Source organism: Microcaecilia unicolor, chromosome 2 (assembly GCF_901765095.1).
Source record: "Microcaecilia unicolor chromosome 2, aMicUni1.1, whole genome shotgun sequence".
NCBI lineage: Eukaryota > Metazoa > Chordata > Amphibia > Gymnophiona > Siphonopidae > Microcaecilia > Microcaecilia unicolor.
The window spans coordinates 32,005,782-32,031,976 of record NC_044032.1 but is presented as its reverse complement, the minus strand read 5'-3'; the positions used below and the strand labels follow the sequence as shown (position 1 = coordinate 32,031,976).

Below are 26,195 nucleotides of genomic sequence, written 5' to 3'. Positions count from 1 at the left end.
TGGAACCGAATCATACCAGAGGGAAGGCAAAAGAAACAGAATGGAATCTCTTGAGCAAGTGGGTGGTGGTTGGGAGGCAAGGATAGGGGAGGGCAGACTTATACGGTCTGTACCATAGCCGGTGATGGGAGGCGGGACTGGTAGTTGGGAGGCGGGAAATACTGCTGGGCAGACTTATATGGTCTGTGCCCTGAAAAGGACAGGTACAAATTCAAGGTAAGGTATACACTTATAGGTTTTTTGTTGGGCAGACTGGATGGACCATGCAGGTCTTTTTCTGCCGTCATCTACTATGTTATGTTACTATGTTACTAAACAGTGCCACAAACGAGGGGTCAAAAGATCCTACCCACAGGCACAAAGAAACTGAAGGGGAAAAGATAACCCCACTTAGACTCACATAGTAGAAACCACAAGGAAAAGATTAAAAAACCCACACAGGAAGGCAGCACAGGACTGGGCTTAGAACCCTAGCTATAAATGAATAGTCCTAACCAAGTCACACAGACATCACACAGAGAGGTAGCACAGGGCTGGGCTAGTAGTCACAGCTAAACAGAAGAACCACCCACTCAAGCACAAACAGAACTAAACAGAGAGGACACTCAGGGCTGTGCTAGATCCACAGCTATAAACGAATAATCCTAACCAAGTCAAACAGAAATCACACACAAGCAGATGATCAAACCTCGGCGCTATTTTAGATAGCGCTCTGGAAATACCGCTCTTCCAATGCCGTAGTAGCACGGTGTTGCACTATGGCATGATCAGAAGTTAATGTATGCAGATATATGCAGCGGTGTAGCGGCGCTTCAGCGTAGTTAAAATGAAGCTAAGTATCCGGGACGCATGTGCACTAATCAGGTGCACTAGGCTATGAACTGCACGTATGTGCGTAGGGCTGCTTGTCATTTTGTCGTCGTGTCCTGTCATAAAACAGGGAAGAATCGAACCGTGCCGACCATCTGCAACGGCAGTTGAGGACGTCCAAAATGTGCATGTTTATGAGAAGGACATCCATGCCTGCCATGCCTCTGACACCCCCTTTATTTATTTGGATTTTGGATCACAGGTAGCAGCAGTGGGATTTGAACCGGCCACTTCTGGATTGCAAAACCAGTGCTTTAACCACTAGGCCGCTCCTCCACTTCTTTGAAATTTGGCCATCCCTTTGGGAGGCAGTTGAGGATGTCCAAAATGTTTGAAAGAAGAATGTCCATGCCTTCGTTATGCCTCTGCGCTGACACACATACCCCCCCCCTCCCCCCCCAGAGGCCTGCATACTGCCCCCCACACACATACACACACACACACAGGGATGGCCAAATTTCAAAGGCATGGAGTGGCCTAGTGGTTAGAGCACTGGTCTTGTAATCCAGAGGTGGCCAGTTCAAATCCAACTGCTGCTACTTGTGATCCAAAATCCAACTAAATAAATAAAAAAGGTGTCAGAAACATAGCAAAGACACAGATGTCCTTCTCACAAGAACATCCACATTTTGGACATCCTCAACTGCCGTCACAGGGATGGAGGCATAGCGAAGAATATACTCTAAAAAAATAAAAAAAGTTTTTGAAGTTTTTTTTTCAGGGTGGGACCTGAACCACAAGAATGCCAGCTAGGACCTGGCATTATTCTGCGGCACTTTTTTTCTGCATAGCGGCTTTCAACACCTCTGTTCATGAGGCGCTAGCTTTTGATCATCCAGGAAGAACGTGAAATGACCTTATTTACATGAGATTGACTACATTTAAATGTCATGTGCACAAGTGCCTGGCGCGCTTGCAGTTTATGGCGGTAACCACGTTGATCATCCCACATTGTTAAAAGCGTGCGCAAAAATGTCGCTAATGGGCTTGCACGCTCACATTGACTTTTGATCATCCCCCTGACAGAGAGGTAGCTCAAGGCTGAGCTAGTAGTCACAGCAAACAGAATAACCACCCACTCAAACAGAATCAAACAGAGAGGATGCACAGGACTGTGCTAGTAGACACAGCTAAACGGAAGAATGGCCCACTCATGCCACACAGAGAGACCACTCAAAGCTGCGCTAGTAGTCACAGCTAAACGAATAAGCAATCCACTTAAACACAACCAGAAACCTCACAGAGAGAACTCAAACAGAAAGTACACCGGAAAAGCTCAAGAGAAGGCCACACAAAGGAATACTCACGGCTATGCCACACAACACTCAAGGATAAGGGAAGCCACTCATGAAGGAACACTCTAAGCTTTACCATACAGCACTCAGGGAAGAGGGAAGCCACTCAAAGGAATACTCAATTGTGTGCCACCAGGCACTCAAGGAAAAAAGGGAAGCCACTCATAGGAATACACAAGGCTGTGCCACACGGCACTCAAGGATAAGGGAAGCCACTCATGAAGGAACACTCTAGGCTGTACCATACAGCTCTCAAAAGTAAAGGGAAGCCACTTACAGGAATACACAAGGCTGTACCACACAGCACTCAAGCGTCAAGGGAATCCACTCACAAGCATACACAAGGCTGACCATACAGGACTCAAAGGTAAAGGGAAGCCACTCATAAGAATACACAAGGCTGTGCCACACAGCACTCAAGGGTCATGGGAAGCCACTCATAAGAATACACAAGGCTGGCCATACAGGACTCAAAGGTAAAGGGAAGCCACTCATAAGAATACACAAGGCTGTGCCGCAGAGTCAAACAACAGACACTAGAGACAAAGGGAAAAGCAAGCCAACAGGGAAAGCTGCCTTTACATACACAAATCAGATAAGGAGGACTGCTCACAAGAATCAGGAGACAGACACAGCAAAGAGTTAAAGCAGGCTAAAGGGAAGGGCTACTTCTAAAACACATCAGAAAGAAGCAGGGTTTACACTGCAAGCAAAGGTATAAAGCAAACAAAAGGAAAAACAATGTTCTTACCAGAACTCAGCCAGCACACAGAGCCAGGTAGGGAAAGAAAAGGCAGGCAGAGACAGGGCACACCCAGCTGCACAGAAGCAAAGTAATCAAGGAAAGCAGCTGGGCTGGCAACAACCAGCTCTCTGAACAGTGAAAGGTAACAAGGGAAACCACACAAGGAAACAGAACAGGCTTATGCTGGAGAGCCTAGATAACAAGGAAGGAATCTATTCAGGTTGAAACCAGAACCACACACAGAAAAATAGAACGGGGCTTTGCTTGGAAGCAAAGTTAACAGGCTAGTAATCCATATAGATTTAAAGCAGAACAACACACACAGAGAAACAAAAGAGGGCTTTGCTTGAGAGCAAACCTAACAGGAAAGTAATCCATACAGATTCAAACCAAAACCACTCACACAGGGCTCAGGGCTGTGCCACAGAGACACAGCTTAACAAGACGACCATTTCCCTCAGAATCAAACAACAGTACAACAAGAAAAGGAAAATAGACCTGTTGCAAAGGCAACGCAGGAAAGCTCCCTGGGTCCTTATAAAGGAGTAGGCTGATGATGTCACAAGTAGGAAATGAAGCAGGGAGACCAAAGCGAGGCTTGGCTAACAAGAAGAACAACAACAGGAAAAAAAGGCAGCCTGAAGAGGTCACAGAGCTAGATACAGAGAAACAGTAGGTCTGAACATAAGGGCAGGGCCACAACCGTGACAAAGGGTTACCAAATTGCTTCTTTATCACATGAGAAGAAAGCGAGAGGAGTAGCTATTGTTTTTAGAGAGGATCTTAGGATAAAGGTTTTAAATTCTTTTATTAGCTGTGACCTAGATATTTTGGTCAAGTGTGAGATTGCCATCAATTTTCTTTCCTTACATGTTTTATGTTTTTTTTGCCCTCTTGGAAGTTGGTCCTTAGCAAAGGAAGATTTTTATGACTTTTTTGTTCGGAATTGTATACATTCAATATGTAATTTGATTTTAGGAGATGATAAATATTTATCTGGAGGATTACGTTGATTCTAAGGTTAAAGATCTTGTTTTAATATTTGGATGTATTTAGTTATTATTTACCTCCATCACAAACTACTCATGAGAAGGATCACCATTTAGACCTATTTCCTTAATATGCATTCGTCTGGCCTTAAATTAGGCCTCACTATCTTCTCAGAAGCAGTTTGCTCAATGGTGATTTGGTCTGACCATTTTATGCTCCGCTTTAAAAACTGTTGGGCTCGCCCTAAGGAGAAAATAGTTAAGCCTAAAGTACAATTCTCCTCTAGAGGGAAAATAGATGAGACTTTATTTTGGAATATAAGTTTGATCAACCTTGGGTTGCTGTAGATCCTCTCAGTTTTGAAAAAACCTGGAGACAATGTATTCAGATGATATTAGATGACCTTGCTCCAATCCATATTAAAACTGAAAATAGTAGACAGATTGGTTTGATAGTAACATAGTAGATGACGGCAGAAAAAGACCTGCACGGTCCATCCAGCCTGCCCAACAAGACAACTCATATGTGCTACTTTTTGTGTATACCCTACTTTGATTTGTACCTGTGCTCTTCAGTGCACAGACCGTATAAGTCTGCCCAGCACTATCCCCGCCTCCCAACCACCAGCCCCGCCTCCCAACCACTGGCTCTGGCACAGACCGTATAAGTCTGCCCAGCACTATCCCCGCCTCCCAACCACCAGCCCCGCCTCCCACCACCGGCTCACTTTCTAGTTTTAAAAGAAGAAGCAGACAGTTACCCCCAAATTCTATTTATCGTGCCTTAATTTCTGCATGGAAATCGAAGCATATTCTATAACAGTGTGTGTACCTTAATTTGCTAACTAGCTATTCAGCACTGTTAATTAACAAGCAATTATCAACACTAACTGGCATTAATACACTTGCTAAGTGTATTCTGTAATGTGGTGCGCGTAAAGTCTAAGTCGCATATTTGAAAAGGGGGCGTGGTTGTGGGTGGGGTATAGTGTGACAAAGAGAGGGAGCTAAGCACAAGCAAAGTCCAAGCTAAAAAAAAAAAAAAAAAAGCACAAAGGGCCTTTAAAAACAAAAGGGACACAATACTTATATTGGAAACTTTTTAATGAGATTGAAGGGAGACCCGACACGGGCCGTGTTTCGGTGCTGCCGCACCTGCGTCAGGGGTCACACCAAGGACAGGAAGGCTTATACAGACAAATTCAGAACATCTGTTGACTTTCTAAGTTGTCTATAAATGTATTCCTCCATAGGTCATACAATATTGAGCTGACGCACAATATTTTATTTATTTAGTTATTATTTGTTTTACACATTTCTAGCCCACATATTAACTAGGTGGGTTACAATTAAACATATGAAATTAAACTCTAGAATACATTGTCAAAGAATGTGGTAAAAGCAATTAGCTTAGCAGGGTTTTAAAAAGGTTTGACAAGTTCCTGAAAGAAAAGTCCATAAGCCATTACTATGATGGACTTGGGGAAGTCCACTGCTTATTCCTGGGATGAGCAGCAGAAAATATATTTTACTCTATTGGGACTTAGCCAGGTACTTGTGACCTGGATTGGCCACTGTTGGAAACAGGATTCTAGGCTTCAACGACCTTTGGTAGGTCAATGTACAGCGATTTCACTTAAATACAGCACCGTTTAGTGACTAACGCAACATTGCACAGTGGTTTATGTAGAAAGGAATTCAATTTTGATCTCTAGATTTTGCAGTATTCTAAAATGTGTGTTGTTCTATAACACTGCTGTGTCAAGTAATTCAAATGTGTGCTCACAAACCATACAAAGCACTGTGTTGACATTTTCTTTCTCTTCTACAGGATGTGCATTTGTGAAATATTCATCGCATGCAGAAGCCCAGGCAGCAATCAATGCCTTGCATGGCAGTCAGACAATGCCAGTGAGTATTGTGCCAACATCACATACAATGTCTTTATATTACGTACCCTTATTATTGGAGTTTGTGTATAAATATGTAAACTGCTCTGAATCTTTTTGGAAAAACAACGGGATAGAAAACTCCGAAAGTATAGTAAAGTATAGAGGGGCATAATCGAACGGGGCCAGCCATCTATAAGGGTGCCCATCTCTAAGGACGGCCCCATAAAGGGGCAGCCCCAACCGTATTATCGAAATAAGATGGGCGGCCATCTTTCGTTTCGATAATACGGTCAGGGACAGCCAAATCTCAACATTTGGGTTGACCTTTGTGATGACTGCCCTTAGAGATGGCTGACGTTGGTTTTCGCCGATAATGGAAACTAAGGACGCCCATCTCAAAACCGGCCAAATCCAAGCCATTTGGTAGTGGGAGGAGCCAGCATTTGTAGTGCACTGGTCCCCCTCACATGCCAGGACACCAACCGGGCACCCTAGAGGGCACTGCAGTGGACTTCACAAATTGCTCCCAGGTGCATAGCTCCCTTACCTTGTGTGCTGAGCACCCCCAAACCCACTACTCACAACTGTACAACACTACCATAGCCCTTAAAGAGTAGCGGGGGGCACCTAGATGTGGGTACAGTGGGTTTTGGGTGGGTTTTGGAGGGCTCACATTTATCACCACAAGTGTAACAGGTAGGGGGGGGCTGGGTCCGCCTGCCTGAAGTGCACTGCAGTCCCCACTAAAAACTGCTCCAGGGACCTGCATAGTGCTATGATGGAGCTGGGTATGACATTTGAGGCTCGTATAGAGGCTGGCAAAAAAATGTGTTTTAATTTTTTTTTTTTTGGGGGGGGGGGGGGTGGAAGGGGATTGGTGACCACTGGGGGAGTAAGGGGAGGTGATCCCCGATTCCCTCTGGTGGTCATCTGGTCAGTTCCGGCACCTTTTCAAGGCTTGATCGTGAACAAAAAAGGGACCAAGTAAAGTTGGCCAAATGCTCGTCAGGGCCGGCTTTCTTTTTTCCATTATCGGCCGAAGCTGGCCATCTCTTAACCACGCCCCTGCCCCGCCTTCAATACACTGCCGACACGCCCCCTTGAACTTGCGCCGGCTCCACGACGGAAAGCAGTTGAAGCCGGCCAAAATTGGCTTTCCATTACACCGATTTGGCCGGGTTTGGGAGATGGCTGGCCATCTCCCGATTTGTGTCGGAAGATGGGCGCCCTTCTCCTTCGAAAATAAGCTGGATAGTATCCTACATTCTACAGCAGTGTTTTTTAAATCAAACCTTGTGAACCACAGGATCAGGTTTACTATTAGATAAACCAGTTCAAAATTTCAGGAGCTGGGGGAGCAAAAAATGCAACAATGGAGGCACATGGAGCTTTGGCGGCAGGACTTGCAGACCTGTTCCTCTAAGGTACAGGGGTGTGCTCAGTTCGGATACACACTCTGTGCAGGACCCAGCAGGAAGATCAATTGAAGCATGTCCTGTGGCTCCTAGCTGCTCTGCTTCTTCCAAGCCGCCCTGGCCAGTATTGTTGAAAACTCATGAACTGCTGTTGTTGAGCTCATGAATTATGAGATAACTAGTAAAAAAAGGCCTGTTTCTTACAGAAATGAAATGGGCGCTAGCAAGGTTTTCCTCGGAGTATGTATGTTTGACAGTGACTGTGTGTGAGAGCTAGAGAGTGAATGTGCGAGTGTGTGTGTGTGTGACAGAGAGAAAGTGAGACTGTCTCCTCTGTCCCCTGCCCCCCCCCCCCCTCCAGCCACTCAGCGATTCTTCTCTCTCCCCTGCTCCCCCTCCAGGCACCCAGCGATTCTCCTCTGTCCCCTGCCCCCCCCCGTAGCCACCCAGCAATTCTCCTCTCTCCCCTGCCCCCCAGCCACCCAGCAATTCTCCTCTCTCCCCTGCCCCCCTCCAGCCACCCAGTGATTCTCCTTTCTCCCCTGCCCCCCTTCTCCAGGCACCCAGTGATTCTCCTCTGTCCCCTGGCCCCCCTGTAGCCACCCAGCGATTCTCCTCTCTCCCCTGCCCCCCCTCCAGGCACCCACCGAGTCTCCTTCGCTCCTTTGAAAGCCCTGCCCGTCTGTAGCCTTACCTTCGAGTTTGTTCCCTCCGAGTCCCACCTTCCGACGTCATTTCCTCTTTCCGCGAGGGCAGGACTCTGAGAGAACAAACTGGAAGGGAAGGCTACAGACAGGCAGGGCTTTCAAAGGAGCGACAGAGACTCGGTGGGTGCCTGGAGGGGGGCAGGGGAGAGAGGAGAATCGCTGGGTGGCAATGACGGACCGGGCAGGCGGGTTGGGCGTTTTTGACAGACAGCTGATTGGTTCTTCGTTCCTGTGACATCGCGTTTGTTTGCTTGGCAACTATGCAGCGTTCCGTTCCCTTGACGTGAGGGTGGGGACAGTGAGAGCCAATCAAATGCTGAACTACAGACTTACGAATCCTACAATGCCACAGTGCCACGGAGTCAGCTTCAGAACGTTGGAGGTGCTTTTTATTATATAGGATCAGGAGGAAGTGCCATTGACGAGTTTGGAAAATGTATGTACTGCTGGCAAAATTGTCTGGATCACAGGATGGGCTCCCACGACTCAAGTTATTGGAGAGAGACAGGGAAGGAAGTGTAGTTGATGGGGAAATGGGAGGCAAATACAGGGGCATGGATGCAAGGGAAGGGGTCAGATGAAAAGAGGGGACATATGGAGAGAAAGGGAGCAACTAATGGGGTAGGGAGTGAATAATACAGTAGACAGATACTTTGGAAGGAAATAGGGAGAAGATGCAAAAGAAACAGAGAAAAATAGGCGGATAAAGAGCATTTAGCCTGTCCAGTCTGCCCATCCATTCCATCTACTCTATCACTCCTTAGAGATCCTGTGTACTTGTCTCAAGCTCTCTTGAATTCAGAAACTGTATTCCTCTCCACCACTTCCACTGGGAGGCCGTTCCAAAAAAATTCACCATCCTTTCCATGAAGAATTATTTTCTCAAGTTACTTCTGAGTCTATCCCTTTTCACCCTCATCCTATGCCCCCTCATTCCAGATCTTCCTTTCAATTGCAAGAGACTCACCTCCTGTGCAGTTATGCCACGTAGGTATTTCAATATCTCTATCATATCTCCCCTCTCCTGCCTTTCTTCCAAAGTATACATACTGAGATTTTAAGTCTGTCTCCATACACTTAATGATGAAGACCACTGCCTATTTTAGTAGCCACCCTCTATACCAACTCCATCCTGTTTATATCTTTTTGATGGTGCGATCTCCAGAATTATACACAATATTCGAAATGACATTTCAACGGAGTCTTATCCAGGGGCATCATCACCTCCTTTTTCCTACTGGCCATTCCTCTCCCTATGCACCCAAGCATCCTTCTAGCTTTTGCCGTCACCTTTTCTCCTTGTGTGGCCACCTTAAGATCATCACATACGATCAAAACCAAGTCCCACTCCCAGGGCCGTGCCAACACGGTAAGCGAGGTAAGCATGGCAGGAGGGCGCCATCCTCTGGGGGGTGCCCCGCCGCACCATGCTTACCTCGCCCTCTTCTCTCCAGATCCTTTTCCTTTTTTTTTTTTGTTTAAATTTACCTCTGTCCGGCGGCAGCGTAGCGTTAGTGAGGAGGCGGCGCTCCCCCGCCCCAACGTGTCAGTCTTCCCTTCGCTCAGTTCCGCCTTCTTCTGACATCAGAAATGACATCAGAAGAAGGCGGGACACTGAGCGAAGGGAAGACTGACACGTCGGGGCGGGGGAGCGCCGCCTCCTTCTCACTAACGCTACGCTGCCGCCGGACAGAGGTAAATTTAAACAAAAAAAAAAGGAAAAGGATCTGGGGAGAGGAGGGCGGGAAGTGTAGTGATCGTTTTCGGGGGGGGGGCAACTGCAGGGGGGCGCCGGAGACCCTAGGCACGGCCCTGCCCACTCCTCTTTTAAGCACAAATGTTCTTCACCCCCTACACTGTACCATTCTCATGGTTTTCTACAGCCCAAGTGCATGACCCTGCATTTTTTAGCATTAAATTGTAACTGCCAAATTCCAGACCATTTTTCTAGCTTCGATAAGTCCTTCCTCATGTTATCCACACCATCAGGGGTTTCTACCCTATTGCAGATTTTGTTATTATCTGCAAAGAGGCAAACCTTACCAGACAGCCCTTTAGCAATATCGCTTACAAAAATGTTAAAAAGAACTGGCCTAAGTACCGAACCTTGCGGCACACCACTGGTAACATTCTTTTACTCAGAATGAGCTCCATTGACCACAACCCTTTGTCACATTCTACTCACCCAGCTTCCAACCCAGTCAGTCACTTTAGGGCCTATACCATGGGCACTCAGTTTATTTATTAGTCGCCTAAGTGGAACCATGTCAAAGGCTTTGCTAAAATCTAAATACACCTCAATCCAAATCTTTGGTCACCCAGTCAAAGAAATTAATCAGATTTGTCTGACAAGACCTGCCTCTAGTGAAACCATGTTGCCTTGAGTCCTGTAATCCACTGGATTCCAAAAACTTTACTAGTCTCCTTTTTAAGAGCATTTCCATTAATTTACTTTACTACAGAAGTCAGACTTACCGGCTTGTAAGTTCCCAACCTTTTCCTTACTTTCGCTTTTGTGGAGAGGGACCACATCTTCTCTTCTCCAGTCCTCCGGGACCATTCTGACTCACATTGGATGCTAGGGAAGGGACAAGGAGAGGGAGGTCAGGTGTTATGGAAGGCAGAAGTAGAGACTTGGTGGCAGAAAGGGTTAAGGAAAGAAGGAAGTCTACGGACGAAGGAGGTAGTTAGGATGAGTAAGAATGAAAAGTAATGGAGGAGTAGAAGAGAAGAAAATGGAGTGGCTGAGTGAAAAACATTAAGAATTGAGAAAACCTAGAGGAATGAGAAATGACGGCAATGAAAGGAAGAGTTGGAAAGAACCAGGGAAAAAGATAGAGCTTGCTTCTCTAAGAAACAACTCACAAGGTGGGGAAGAGCCATACACATAGCAAAAGATGGAGTGTTCCTCCTTTCCAATCAATGGAAAAGTGGCACCAATTTAGGCAGGAAGAAGGATGGACAGAGCGATGACAATGCTGGACGTCATAAGTGTAAGTGGTGAGACTGCTAGTAAGGGAAGGATTGAGAAAGCTGAATGCTAAGAAGAAACTGACCGAGATGGGGGGAGGGATGCTATGCTATTGGCGTTAGGAATACTGTGCCAGAGCCACTGCTACCAACAGGAGGAAGCTCTGGGCCTGAGCAACCACCAGTAGGTAAGGTGTGGAGAAGAGCGCAAAACTAGGCATCAAATACATCTAACCCTCCTAGCCAATAAGGTTTGTAGAATGTTCCTAATTAATATGCTTGAAATATATTTATAAAAACAATGCACGACCTAAACAAACTTCCGACAATCACTAAAAACCAGCCTGTTCAAACAGGCATACCGCAACGATCCATCCTAAATACCAGACAACGAAACTTCGCCAGAACTAGACAATACCGAACTCTCTACACTTGACTTCTTCATTCATTCTGTCACCAATGAACTCTAACGTAATACCACTTTATGTCTCAGTCCGGAAATGAACTCTCTATACCTGACCTGCTTAATTTACTCTGTCACTTATTAACTCTAATGCAATCTCAATTGTATTTCTCATTCCGGAAATGGCGTTTGCCACTACGGCAACATGTAAGCCAAATTGAGCCTGCAAATAGGTGGGAAAATGTGGGATACAAATGCAACAAATAAATAAATTTATAAGGCATTCATGTCTCACCTACTTGCCCAGGATTCATAGCGAATTACAATGAACGTTTCAAAGCATCTATCATGACAAAACATAACATTGAATAACAATATCAAAGTTCATATAAATGGAAGAGTCAGGTTCAAAATAGTGTTCAGTCATGAACTCCCTGATTCTATATAGCACACCTAGAGCTCCACGCTGAAATCCAAGCATATTCTGTAACGAGGCACATCTTAATTGGCTTAACAAGTTAATCAGCGTTGATAACAGCTCTTAACCAGCAATAATAAGCACTAATTGATAATAATTAGAATTTACGTGCACAACTCGCTGAGCACATTCTGTTCGCCCAACTTCTAATGTGCGCAGGCAAAAGGGGGTATGGTTATAGGCAGGGAATTGGGCATTTTGTAGGCATACTGAAATTTTTGTGCATAGTTCTAGAACATGGCCCAGTGCGCCTATATCTACGTGCCAGGATTTACACCACATTTTTATTGGTGTTAATGGAGGCACATAGTTTTAGGTACTGAGCTATCAACTAAGCATATTCTATATACCGCACCTAAATCTAGGCACCGCTTATAGAACATGCTTAGTTGGCACTGATAGGACTGGAATGGAGTGGAGGAGTAGCCTAGTGGTTAGTGCAATGGACTTTGATCCTGGGGAACTGAGTTCAATTTCCACTGCAGCTCCTTGTGACTCTGGGCAAGTCACTTAACCCTCCATTGCCCCTGCTACAAAATGAGTACCTGAATATATGTAAACCGCTTTGAATGTAGTTGCAAAAACCTCAGAAAGGCGGTATATCAAGCCCTATTTCCCTTTCCCTATTTGAGATTCTACATGGAATGTTGCTGTTGCTACTATCTGAGATTCTGGAATGTTGCTACTGTTTGAGATTCTACATGGAATGTTGCTGTTGCTACTATCTGAGATTCTGGAATGTTGCTACTGTTTGAGATTCTACATGGAATGTTAATGTTGCTATTCCACTAGCAACATTTCATATAGAAGCCTGCCCTTGCAGATCAGCAAGGCAGCCATGCAGGCTTCTGTTTCTCTGAGTCTGATGTCCTGCAAGGGCAGGCTTCTACATGGACTGTTGCTAGTGGAGGAGTAGCCTAGTGGTTAGTGCAGTGGACACTGATCCTGGGGAACTGGGTTTGATTCCCACTGCAGCTTCTTGTGACTCTGGGCAAGTCACTTAACCCTCCATTGCCCCTGGTACAAAAATAAGTACCTGAATATATGTAGACCACTTTGAATGTAGTTGCAAAAAACCTCAGAAAGGTGGTATATCAAGTCCCGTTTCCCTTCCCCCTTTCCATGCCAACTTTTTAGGTGCCATATATAGAATCTCCCCCTAAATGTCAGCCAATGTAGACGACCTTCCAGTCCCTTTTGAAGCACACAAAAATCCATTATGGCATGCAGCTCATTAGGTAATGCATTCCATAAGGAAGATACATATTTATTTATTTATTTATTTGTTACATTTGTATCCCACATTATCCCACCTTTTTGCAGGCTCAATGTGGCTTACATAGTACCGTAAACGGCGTTAGCCGGTTCCGGTATGAACAAATACAAGGTATGAACAAATACAAGGTGATAATATGTTAGAATGAGGTACATGTATGGTAAATACATTGGGGGAACTTAGAGAGGGAGAGGAAGAGTTGGGATATGTCCATTTCGGTCTTTAGTTACATTATGTCGTTGGTATCCAGGTTTTTTAAGTTGGGTCGGTGGGGTATGCTTTTCTGAACAGGTCTGTTTTTAGTGCTTTTCGGAAATTTAGGTGGTCGAGCGTAGTTTTTACTGCTTTTGGCAGTGCGTTCCATAGTTGTGCGCTTAAGTAGGAAAAGCTGGATGCATAAGTGGATTTGTATTTGAGTCCTTTGCTGCTTGGGTAGTGGAGGTTTAGGTACGATCGTGCTGATTTTATGGTGTTTCTGTTTGGCAGGTCGATGAGGTCTGCCATATATCCTGGGGCCTCGCCGTAAATAATTTTATGAACTGTCATGCAGATTTTGAAAGCGATACGTTCTTTGATTGGGGGCCAGTGCAGTTTTTCATGGAGTGGTTTGGCGCTGTCAAAATGCGTTTTTCCAAATATGAGCCTAGCTGCATAGGGCAAGGAGAGGGGATTTGATATACTGCCTTTCTGTGGTTGCAATCAAAGTGGTTTACGTATTCTATACAGGTACTTATTTTGTACCTGGGGCAATGGAAAGTTGAGTGACTTGCTCAGAATCACAAAGAGCTGCAGTGGAATCAAATCCAGTTCCCCTGGTTCTCATGCCACTACACCAACCATTAGGCTCCTCCTCCACTCCAAAAAATGCATTGATTGCAAATGCTTTCTCTGTGCTTAGAATTATTAAGAGTGGACTAACACGGCTACCACACCTCTCTACCTGTGCTTAGAAGGAATTGCACAGGTATCTCGTGTATCCTGTTTCATTGATCGATTAATCTTATTCAATCCTATTCAATCCCCACCAGTGGCGTAGGAAGGGGGGGCAGTGGGGCGGCCCGTCCCGGGTGCACGCTGCTGGGGGGGTTGGCTCCGCCAGTTCCCTGCTCCCTCTGCCCCGAAACAGGTTACTTCCTGTTCCGGGGCAGAGAGAGCAAGGAACCAGCGAAGCCGACGCAGCTCCCAGCGACGTGCACTCGGGGGCGGATGGATCGGCCCTCTCGCCCACCCCTTGCTTCCTAATGCAAGTAAGAATGCGCTCCGGGGGGGAGGGGGCGCGCCGAGGGGGGGCGCCGTGCTGCACCCGGGAGGGGGGGTGCGCTACGGCACTGATCCCCACCAAATCACTCATTCTGTGCTCTCTCACCCAATGTAAGCCCAATGTGAATCAAATCTGGTGGCATTTGAAGCAGGGAAACTCACTCTAGGCAACCTTTGAAGCACTGAGCATTTTCTGTGAAGGTGTAACCTGTGTTGCTGAAGCAACATTTAATTTGCCCCATTTCAAGCACTGATATGCCAAAACATGTAGGGCATTCATTGTGACACCTAAATGGTTGGACAGCATAGATTCACACTGCTGTCAGAAGTTGCTTTTTCAATAAAGTTATTTGTATCTACAGTTACAGGTGGATACTGTGTTCCTTTTGTCATTTGGATCTACGATTCACTGCAGCTACTTACTGCCATTTCCTGCTGGTATATTGCATGGAAAAGACCAACTAGGATGGCTAGATAGACCTTGCAAACATTATCTGCTGTCCCGTGTTTCACTCCAGTTAGAATTAAAGTGCCTTCTTAAGAGGTGTGGGGGACTCCAGGACTGGAATTAAAGTGTTGGTTTTCAGCTACAGATCAGGACTGAGTTGTATTAAAAGAGCAATGACAACAGATTAGCGGGAGGTACTGAGATGTATTATCATTGCCATGTGAGGAACATTGTACTGCACAACAGAGCAGTAAATAATCATGGATTATACTTGACGTGCCCAAGGAAAAATGGCTAAAAAAAAAGGCTGATGGTTTCCTGCATTGACCTTTCCTCAGTCAAACAGGCAAAATTCAAACTCACTGCATGCCAAAAGGCCTGGCACTGTCTTGGCGTACTACTGAATTTTGAGTTTAAGTTCTAGATATGCCATCTTCAGTTAAAAACTGCAAAGCAGTTTACAGTAAAATCAATGAAAAAAGTGAAAAAACAATAATAACAGATAAAACAAGCAGAACACCAAACAGACAAGCCTAAAAAGTTACAATTTCTGAAGAATGAAGAGCCAAAATAACAGAAAATATAAATCAAAACAAGATAATAACAAAGCCTTAACAGTTTCCAAGACCAGAAGTAAATCTGAGTCAATTTAATTCTAAACTAAAGACTAACTAATCCTAAACTATATTCCATCTAATTGTGATGCTTCTTATGCTGTGATCCACAGTGGATCCTTTTGGAGATACCACAGATTATAAGACGAGAGTAGAATAGAATAGAATACCTGGAGGGGCATTTTTGATGTCTAAATCCAACTTTGGACATTTTGCAAAAAAAAAACGTCCAAAATCTGAATAGGACAGAAGGTCATTCTCAAAAAAGAAAAATGTCTTTTTTTTTTTTAATACTGCTTTGAACAAGGTTTTGTGATTTGGACTTTTTGTTTTTTGGGCCATTTTCAAAAAAAAAAAAAACATCCAAGTGCAAAACGCACAAAATCAAGCCATTATGATGTAGGAGGAGCCAGCATTTTTAGTAGACATCCCAGGAAAGCAATAAGGCACCCTAGGGGGCAATGCAGTGAACTTCATAAAATGCTCCCAAGTACAATCTCACCATTGCTCCCTTACCTTGTCTACTGAGCCCCCCAAAACCCACTACCCCCAACTGTACACCACCACCATAGCCCTTACGAGTGAAGGGGGCACAAATATGTGGGTACAGTGAGTTTCGGAGGGCTCTCAGTTTCCTCCCCAAGTGTAACAGGTAGGGGGAGAGAGAAGCCTGGGTTCACCTGTCTGCATACTATTCTAATGGACCTGAGTATAACATCTGAGGCTGGCAAGTAATGTTTTTAATCAATGATCAGAGTTGTGAGCTGTTTGGTTGATCGTTATACAATAGTTGTGGTCACCTTGCTGGTTTTTTAGTATATGTCCTTTATGTTTGATGTGTTGTATTTCTGCACAATCAATAATTTAGCCCCTGACACAGCCCCTTTGGGTGAAACACAGCCTGTGTCAGGCAATATTCTGGTATTTATTTATTTATTTTTTTTGTTACATTTGGCGCTTTTCCCACTCATGGCAGGCGCAATGCAGCAGGCGAGGGGTAAGTGACTTGCCCAGAGTCACAAGGAGCTGCCTGTGCCAGGAATCAAACTCAGTTTCTCAGGACCAAAGTCCACCACCCTAACCACTAGGCCACTCCTCCACTGGTATATGATATCAATAAAATCTTCACGTTTATCTTGATCTGCTGTTTTGTTTGTCCACACCAGAGACTTTTTCCACAGACTCCCAGTCTGGCAGAGTGAAGTCTGGGAAGCGAAGTGGTGATTGAGGAGCAGAATCTGTTTAGCAATGTTCGGGTGGCAGAATTGGTGCAGGGAGGTGTGCCGTTCAGCCGTGCTTCCTCCGTGTTAGGAAACGTGGTTATAAACTGATAAGGGGAGCAAACCTTTCATTCAAAGCAAACCTGTCTTGCAAACTAGACTAAAACCTACCAACAGCTCCGGAGCTGTGCTTTTCATGGCCTTCAGCCCAACACGCCATCAATTGGAATCACTTTGCTTTTTTAACCATTGTTTCCACTGAAATGTCAGCTCCAGAGCTGTTGGTAGGTTTTTGGTGGGTGGGCATGGGGTTTCCATGCACCGTTTTCTGAGCATTGGAGGGAATCGCTAATGACCTCATTTGAATACTAGTGAGCTCATTTGCATAGGGCTTTCGGTCACGATGCTGAAAGCCTTTGTGCATTAGGTACACAATAACGTTTCGTTTAGACTGGTTAAAACCAATCTAAATGATACGTTGCAAGCCTGGCTTGCTTTGAGCATCTCTCCCTGAGACAGGTTACTGGTGTACCCGTCATGACATTTCCTGCTGTGGCTGCTTCAGCAAAGCAAGATTTGCCAGGTCCAGGGCTTCTATAAAAGCCACAATTTCCATTTGAGTCAGCTTGACACAGTATGCCAGGGAATACTGAATGGCTTTTTGCTAATTATTGCTTGTCACTGCTGCTGAAGGGCTATGCTGGTAACAGACAAGTGAGGCATAGCAAGCTCTCACTAAGTACATAGGAGTGAAGTGCTCCTGCCAGTAAGCTATGTGGCTCAGCAGGAGGGACAGTGAGAAGTTGCTTTAATCAAGTTCAAGAGGTGAACATTAATGGCATTGCTGATTGATTTGGGGTCTTGACCTCAGTTCCCACCTTCTTGACTGCCCGAGCATTTTATTCTTCCCCTCCTTCATTCATAAGAACATAAGAGTAGCCATACTGGGTCAGACCAATGGTTCATCTATCTAGCCCAGTATCCTGCTTCCAACAGTGGCCAAGTCAGGTGACAAGTAACTGACAGAATCCCAAATAGTAGCACGATTCATGCTGCTGATCCCAGGCACGAGCAGTGGCTTTCCCCGTGTCTATCTCAGTAGCAGACTCTAGACTTTTCCTCCAGGAACTTGTCCAAAACTTTTTTTTTAACCCAGATACACCAACCGCTGATACCACATCATCGGGGAATGAGTTTCGGAGCTTAACTATTTGTTGAGTGAAAAAAAAATATTTCTTCTTGTTCATTTTAAAAGTAGTACTCTGTGACTTCCTGGAGTGTCCCCTAGTCTTTGTACTTTTTCAAAGAGTAAAAAACTGCGTTAGGAAAGGTATGGAAAACAGGTGTGAGGATGTTATAATGCCGTTATATCGCTCCATGGTGCGACCGCACCTTGAGTATTGTGTTCAATTCTGGTCGCCGCATCTCAAGAAAGATATAGTAGAATTGGAAAAGGTGCAGAGAAGGGCGACTAAAATGATAGCGGGGATGGGACGACTTCCCTATGAAGAAAGATTAAGGAGGCTAGGGCTTTTCAGCTTGGAGAAGAGACGGCTGAGGGGAGACATGATAGAGGTATATAAAATAATGAGTGGAGTGGAACAGGTGGATGTGAAGCATCTGTTCACGCTTTCCAAAAATACTAGGACTAGGGGGCATGCGATAAAGCTACAATGTAGTAAATTTAAAACAAATCGGAGAAAATGTTTCTTCACCCAATGTATAATTAAACTCTGGAGTTCGTTGCCGGAGAACGTGGTGAAGGCGGTTAGCTTGGCAGAGTTTAAAAAGGGGTTAGACGGTTTCCTAAAGGACAAGTCCATAAATCGCTACCAAATGGACTTGGGGAAAAATCCACAATTCCGGGAATAACATGTATAGAATGTTTGTACGTTTGGGAAGCTTGCCAGGTGCTCTTGGCCTGGATTGGCCGCTGTCGTGGACAGGACGCTGGGCTCAATGGATCCTTGGTCTTTTCCCAGTGCGGCATTACTTATGTACTTATGTCCTCTACTTGGCTCACTTTTATTACATAGAGCAGTGATTTAACCTATTGTGATGTCATAGTGGCTCATTCCACCAATAAGAGCCAACCTCATTAGTGATGTCACAGTGGCTTGATTGTATAGAATGTTTGTACATTTGGGAAGCTTGCCAGGTGCCCTTGGCCTGGATTGGCCGCTGTCGTGGACAGGATGCTGGGCTCGATGGACCCTTGGTCTTTTCCCGGTGTGGCATTACTTATGTACTTATGTACCTGTTCTACACCACTCAGTATTTTGTAGACTTCTGTCACATCGCCCCCCCACCCCACATCATAACCCCTAAAGAGAGCCCACTTTAAATATTCATCTTCTGGGTTGGCTTATTAGCTTGGAGAATCATAGGTTGCATTGTGAAAATCATTTTTTAAGGAAGCACTTACTTTAAGAGAGCAAAATAAGCGTCTACTTAGGTGGTATTTATTCCCCAAACTTGACCCTTCGGCAGCAAACGAAAAAAGCATGGCTGGAAAAGAGAGACGTTTGAAAAGGGAAATAATCCACTCGTTCCCCCCCCCCCCCTCCGATGAATCCACGAACCCGAGCTTCGCGCAGGGCTCTTGAGAATCATTATAGAAGGGGTTGCCGGTCTCAATGGCGTACTGTACGAGACTTGCACAGCGCATTGTTGAGCAGGGCTTAGGGAGCCATAGATCAGCTGAGATATTTTCAACAATTATTGTGATATAAACAGCTGTGAACTTGAGCAGCTCCATGTAAATGGGAAGCAGTGGGGCTTGTAATTAGATTTGTGTACACTTTCATAAATTGCCGGGGAAACATCAGCGCTGTGAGGGAAGAGCTGCAGTGAACCCCTGTTAACTGAACAGTTAATGTGTGGATGGGATGCGTTGGCTTCTCGGAGAACTAGTTACAGACCCGCTGACAGCTGTACTGCGAAAATTAACAGGAACAGAGCTGCCTCTGTCACTCGCTCTTCCCCAAAAGGGAATTATTTCAGATCGGAGCTCTATCCCTCTCCTTTCCATAAGAGAGACTTTTTTTTTCCCTGTTGGGTTTCCATGGCAACAGTTGCAGTCACTTTTGGGGGGATTTTTAGGTTCATTTTTGCAGGACAGGTGTCCCATTTATGGTGTTGGTTCAGAATTAAATGTGTATCTGTGCCGGCCTCACATGTCTCTTGTTCTTCTTTCCTTTTTCTACATGTTTCTTTTCTCATCTTGTTCTACTATTCTGCTTTATGCACACACACTCATTCTTCCTTCCAGTTTTCCCTTCCAGAAAACTGTCCTTCTAGAATTGTTATAGCTATAAACACAGTGCCTGTTCCACCTCCTCCCCAACAAATCACTTTTAAACCATTTCTCCAGTTTCAATTTACATTTCTGTGACAGAAAGTAGAGTCCCAGAGTCCTCAAAACTCACACTTTTCGTGGCCCTCAGCCCATCACTCCGACAATTGGAATCACAGTTTGTTTTTTTTTACCATTGTTTCCACTGAAATGTCAGGGAGATCAGAGCACAGTGTGATATCATCAAACTGCTCCACTGTGAACATATCTACTATAATAAAACTCACCCTCAACGTTCTGAAGACAACGTTCTGAAGTCACTCAGTCACTCCCTGAAGGGTTCATGGATTCATGGTGGTTGTCAGGTTCTCAGGTTCAGAGCCCGCGGGGCCGGGCTCTGGAGCAAACGTGAGCCCTTGGGCTGCTGCCGAGGAGCGACAGCAGCAGGCAAAACCCACCAACCAACACTGGGTAAGCACACCAGCAGGGACTGCAGGCACTGCCCAGCGAACCGGAACACCTGGACTGGAATCCCCCGGACTGGAGGACACAGGACTGGAACACTGGACTGCAATCCCTCGGACTGGAACACACACCAGACCGGAACACACTGGACTGGAGCACACCAGACTGGAACACACACCGGACCGGAACACACTGGACTGGTCCCCCGGACTGGAGGACACAGGACTGGAACATGGGACTGGAGCACACTGGACTGGTCCACACAGCTTCACCTGCACTTAGCTACTAAGCCCCCCAGAAGTTGAGCTCCTGGGTTCGAGTAGCCGACAGGACTTACTGGATACCGGATGACATAGGGACCAGGACTGGAAACAGAAGTGCTCCTAAACCTAAACTGATCTACTTGCTCCCAAGCCCTAAACCAGCAGGAGTGTTCCTAACAGTAAACTGACAAAAGGACTTCCTAAGCCCTATACTAAACAGGAGCTCCTAATCCCTGCTCAAGAAAGGAACTTCCTAAGCCCTAAACTAACAGAGCAGGGAACTAAACGCAAAGCTAACACAGGTGCTACTAAGCACCAAGCTACAAGCAGAGCTTTACACTAATAAGCTGAACACAGAACTAACCAGCTACCTAAGCACTGCTCTAGCAAGCTAGATACAACTAACAAGGTGCTTCCCAAGCACTACTCTGGCAAGCAACCAGAAGAGCTCCTAGCACTAAAAGGGAAGACAGGGGAGCCACAAGGAAAAAGAAGGGAAGCTAACACATAAGCCAAAAGTGATTCTAAATCACCAAACACCAACAGCAAAGACTGCAATGCTCCCAATAGCACAATCCCAGAAGTACTTCTAACAGCAAACTCTGCAGTGTTCCTAACAACACCAAACCCTGAAGTACTTCTATCAACAACAGAGCTTCCAAAGCCCTACACACAGCAATGCTTCCAAAACCAAGAGGGAAAAGCAGGGGGACCAAACACACAAACACCAGTGCACACTGCACTAACACTAACCTGGACCTTAGCAAAAGCAAGCAGGGAAACTAGACACGAAGTCAGAAGTGCACACTGCACCACCCTACCTACAGCAAACACCACTGTTGCAAAGGCCCTGAAGGAAACAACACCACTTCCTTATCAAGGCCCTCCCTGATGATGTCACACTCCCTAGACCTAGGCAAAAGCACACTGACCCAGAGAGGCCCAACCCACACCAATGCAAAACCGTGAAACACTTGAAGCCAGTACACCCAAAGAGAGTTAGAGCAACTCAGGCAACACACACACAGCTGTAGTGAAGTGAGACTATTAACCCCATGCTGCTGGAAGCTGCCAGCACAGAGAGACAGAGCCAGCTCAGAAAGGAAAGAGAAAAGAAACAGAAGCCAGCTAAGAAGCTGACCCCCAGGAAAGAGGTAAGTTTGAGAGGGGTTCAGACCTAGGGTTACCATTTGTCCGGATTTCCCCGGACATGTCCTCTTTTTGAGGGCATGTCCGGGGCGTCCGGCGGATTTTGCCCACACACACGTTTGTCCGGACTTCTGGACAAACGTGGGCGCGGGCATGCGTGCATGCGGGCGATCGGCACCGTGGGTCGGGTCTGGTCTCCCCTCCCCTTCCTTACCATGTTCTATAGGTTTGTTTGCTTTGTTTGAGTGTACGCGGAACGACGGCAGAATAACCTAAGTGGCTTCCACTTTTTGACATCATGCTGTCTCCTATTCTCAATCAAACCTTGAGATTTTCCAACCCTAATGGAGATTTAAAATACGTTAAGGCAGCAGAGAGCCTGTTAAAAAAAAAAAAAAGGAGCAAATCTTCCTATATTTTTAAGCGTCTCAAATCCCCCCCGGGTCCTCCACTGATTGAACACGATTGTCCGTCCGGAAGTAGAAATCTGTCCTTCAGTACCACGAACACGCACGCCCCCCTTAGCTTGTCACTTCTTGATGGGGGTAATCATTTCAATCGACCAATCCTATGCGGTAAGGTACGGGCATCGGCACACATAGCCAATGAAAACGCGGTAGGGGCGGGCCCAACTAAAAAGCCTGTCAGAGTGTGTGCTGGAAGAGGTAGCCTACTAGCCTCTGTCAGTGGGGAGAGCGACGTGTCCCGGGCATAGGTGGGGAGGCTAGGAGTAAGTCCAGATATTTTACGTAAAGTATGTTTTGTTTTTTTTGGGGGGGGGGAGATTTTAAGTTTCAATTTCAGCCTAAATTTTTAGGATCTATAGGGACGTTCTTATAGCTTTTATCTTAAATGTTCCTCTTCTCTGTTTGGTCTTTTGTCCTCTTATTTTGTTAAAACTTTCTTTGCCCTCCCACCTCTAGTCTTTTCTCACCCCATTTCCCTTCCAGCCTCTGCAGCCCAACCAGTGCAGGAAGCTGCTCTTATGCCTGGTTGGTGGGTATGTCAGAATTAGAATTTAATAGTAGTTACTCTCTCAGCCAGAACCAGATTCCTTCCCTTCTGTGGTCACCAGCAGTAGTTTTTCTGTCGGCCATGCCCATTTCGAATCCCCAGCCGAGACCGAGGAGGATGCGGGCAAGGGCAGGCAGTGCTCCGGGCAGGAAAGAGGGGGCTCTTTCCTGCCCCGAAGACGTCACTAGACCACCAGGGCTAGATAGTGAGGGGGGATATGTGATGGGGGGCGGGGGGGACTATGCGATGGGGGGAGGGGAATAGGGGGGCGGAACGAGGATCCAAAAGGGGCGAGGCGGGGGCGGAGCAGGGGGCGTGACATGTGTCCTCTTTTTCAGAGGACACAAAATGGTAACCCTATTCAGACCCCAATCATAACAGCACCTCCCCCTCAAGGCTCCCGTGTCCCCACGGGAGCTCCAGGTCTCAAAAGACAATTTAGGTCTCCATGGGTAGCTGTGATGAAATCTCCCAATGGGTTTCACAACATAAATCTGGGCGGCTGGGCAGGACATGACAAGTACATCTGGAACTAGGAAACCAGAATGGCTTTGGCCGCCACGAGGCTCTTTAGAACGGCTGCTAGGCAGGATCAGAATCTTGGATGCAACAAGTGGAGTTCTATTCAACAGGAACCATTTCCTGAAGGAGTCCACAACTTCTTTGACTTCCTGGCACTCCACTGTAGCAGCCAGAACTGGGCTAGAGCCCACACCCATCCTGGAATCTGAAGCCGGACAGGAACTCGAACAGGACTTCAGACTGGACCTTGCCTCTTGGCTGGAGCTGGAACTCAGGAGGAGTTCAACATCTTGGTTGAAGTGGGAACTCAGAGTAGACTCAGCATCTTGCCTGAGACTGCAATCTGATCCGGCCTCAGCATCTTGGCCGGAACTGCCACTCAATTCTGACTCAGCCTCTTGGCTGGACTCGGTACTCAGCGTAGACTCAGCATCTCGGCTGGCACTAGAACTCGCTCCGGACTCAGCATCTTGGCCGGAACTGCAACTTGACCCGGACTTAGCATCTTGACCGGGACTGCAACTTGACCCAGACTCTGCATCTTGACCGGGACTGCAACTCCAACTTGACCCGGACTCAGCATCTTGGCCAGGACTGCAACTTGACCTGGACTCAGCATCTTGCCTGGGACTGGAACTCCAACTTGACCCGGACTCAGCATCTTGACCGGGACGGCAACTCTCACCAGACTCAGCATCTTGGCCGGGCCTGTAATTTGACCCGGACTCAGCATCTTGCCCGGGACTGTAACTCAATTCTGATTCGGCATCTCGGCTGAACTCTGCACTCGGTGTAGACTCAGCACTCATCATGGACTCAATATCTCGGCTGGGCTCTGCACTCAGTGTAAACTCAAAATCCCAGCTGGGACTGCAACTCGATCCAGACTCAGCATCTTGACTGGAACTGCAACTCAATCCAGACTCAGCATCTTGACTGGAACTGCAACTCGATCCAGACTCAGCATCTTGACTGGAACTACAACTCGATCCAGACTCAGCATCTTGCCCGGGACTGTAACTCAATTCTGATTCGGCATCTCGGCTGAACTCTGCACTCGGTGTAGACTCAAAATCCCGGCTGGGACTGCAACTCGATCCAGACTCAGCATCTTGACTGGAACTACCACTCGATCCAGACTCAGCATTTTGACTGGAACTGCAACTCGATCCAGACTCAGCATCTTGACTGGAACTGCAACTCGATCCAGACTCAGCACCTTGACTGGAACTGCAACTCAATTCTGATTCGGCATCTCGGCTGAACTCTGCACTCGGTGCAGACTCAGCACTCATCGTGAACTCATCATCTCGGCTGGGCTCTGCACTCGGTGCAGACTCAGCACCCATCGTGGACTCATCACTCGGTGTAGACTCAGCATCCCGGCTGGGACTGCAACTCGATCCAGACTCAGCATCTTGACTGGAACTGCAACTCGACCCAGACTCAGCATCTTGACTGGAACTGCAACTCGACCCAGACTCAGCATCTTGACTGGAACTGCAACTCGATCCAGACTCAGCATCTTGACTGGAACTCCAACTCGATCCAGACTCAGCATCTTGACTGGAATTGCAACTCGATCCAGACTCAGCATTTTGACTGGAACCGCAACTCAATCCAGACTCAGCATCTTGACTGGAGCTGCTACTCGATCCAGACTCAGCATCTTGACTGGAACTACAACTCTCAGCATCTTGACTGGAACTGCAACTCGATATAGACTCAGCATCTTGACTGGAGCTGCTACTCGATCCAGACTCAGCATCTTGACTGGAACTATCACTCGATCCAGACTCAGCATCTTGACTGGAACTCCAACTCGATCCAGACTCAGCATCTTGACTGGAACTCCAACTCTCAGCATCTTGACTGGAACTACAACTCGATCCAGACTCAGCATCTTGACAGGCAAAGCCCTTCAGGCTGGACTCAGAAGTTTGGCGGGAAAAATCAGGAAGCCACCTTCTTTCAGCTTGGGCTTCAGGAGTATCCCGTAGGGTTGGCTCCGAGAGGAGTTGGAAGCGGTAAAAGAACAGCTTGGTAGAGGGATCAATAGCAGAAACTGGGTTTTCTTCGAACCCAAGCCAGGAGACACGCCTTCTTTCCGCTGCAGCTTCAGGGGTATTCTTCAGGGCTGGATCAGACAAAAGTGCAACCCGGTAATCCTGGAGTGTCAGAAACGGATCCAGATCAAAAATGGGGTTGGAACTGGGATCCAAACTGGTACTAGGAGGCTTGGTTTGAAGCGCCACTTGAACTGGACGCAGAGACTTGGCTTGAAGCGCTGCTTGGACTAGAATCGGAGACTCAGTCAGATGCATCCCTCGGACTGGACTCAGAGGCTCGAGCGGACGCTCTGCTTGAATGGGACTGGACCCCTGCTGGGCCCAGAGCATGGAATTCCCAAGACGTCTCCTCTCAGCGACAGCTTCAGGAGTATCCCACAAAGCTGGATTCAAGACCAGGCTGCGGCGATATTCAGCGAGCGTGATGAAAGGGTCCATATCTGAAACTGGGTTTTCAGTGATTCCAAGCCACCGGACACGTTTTCTCTCAGCTGCCGCTTCAGGGGTCTTCTTCAAAACAGGATGAGACAAAAGTTTCCCACGATACTGGCGAAGAGTCATAGAAGGATCAAGAACAATGATGGAGCTGGACCCCAGCTGGGTCAGCTGGGCGGGGGTTCTTGCCGGGCTCATGGCCTTTGCAATCTGTCAGGTTCTCAGGTTCAGAGCCCGCGGGGCCGGGCTCTGGAGCAAACGTGAGCCCTTGGGCTGCTGCCGAGGAGCGACAGCAGCAGGCAAAACCCACCAACCAACACTGGGTAAGCACACCAGCAGGGACTGCAGGCACTGCCCAGCGAACCGGAACACCTGGACTGGAATCCCCCGGACTGGAGGAC

General features: G+C 46.7%; 1 protein-coding gene across 1 annotated transcript in view; it reads left to right on the top strand.

Moving 5' to 3' along the window:
• LOC115461842 (CUGBP Elav-like family member 4) overlaps positions 1 to 26,195 on the top strand; it is a 198,824-nt gene that overhangs the window by 31,833 nt on the left and 140,796 nt on the right. The window contains exon 3 of the mRNA XM_030191900.1: positions 5,731 to 5,810. Coding sequence (XP_030047760.1) covers positions 5,731 to 5,810 — 80 coding nt within the window. The remainder of the gene's footprint in view (positions 1 to 5,730; positions 5,811 to 26,195) is intronic.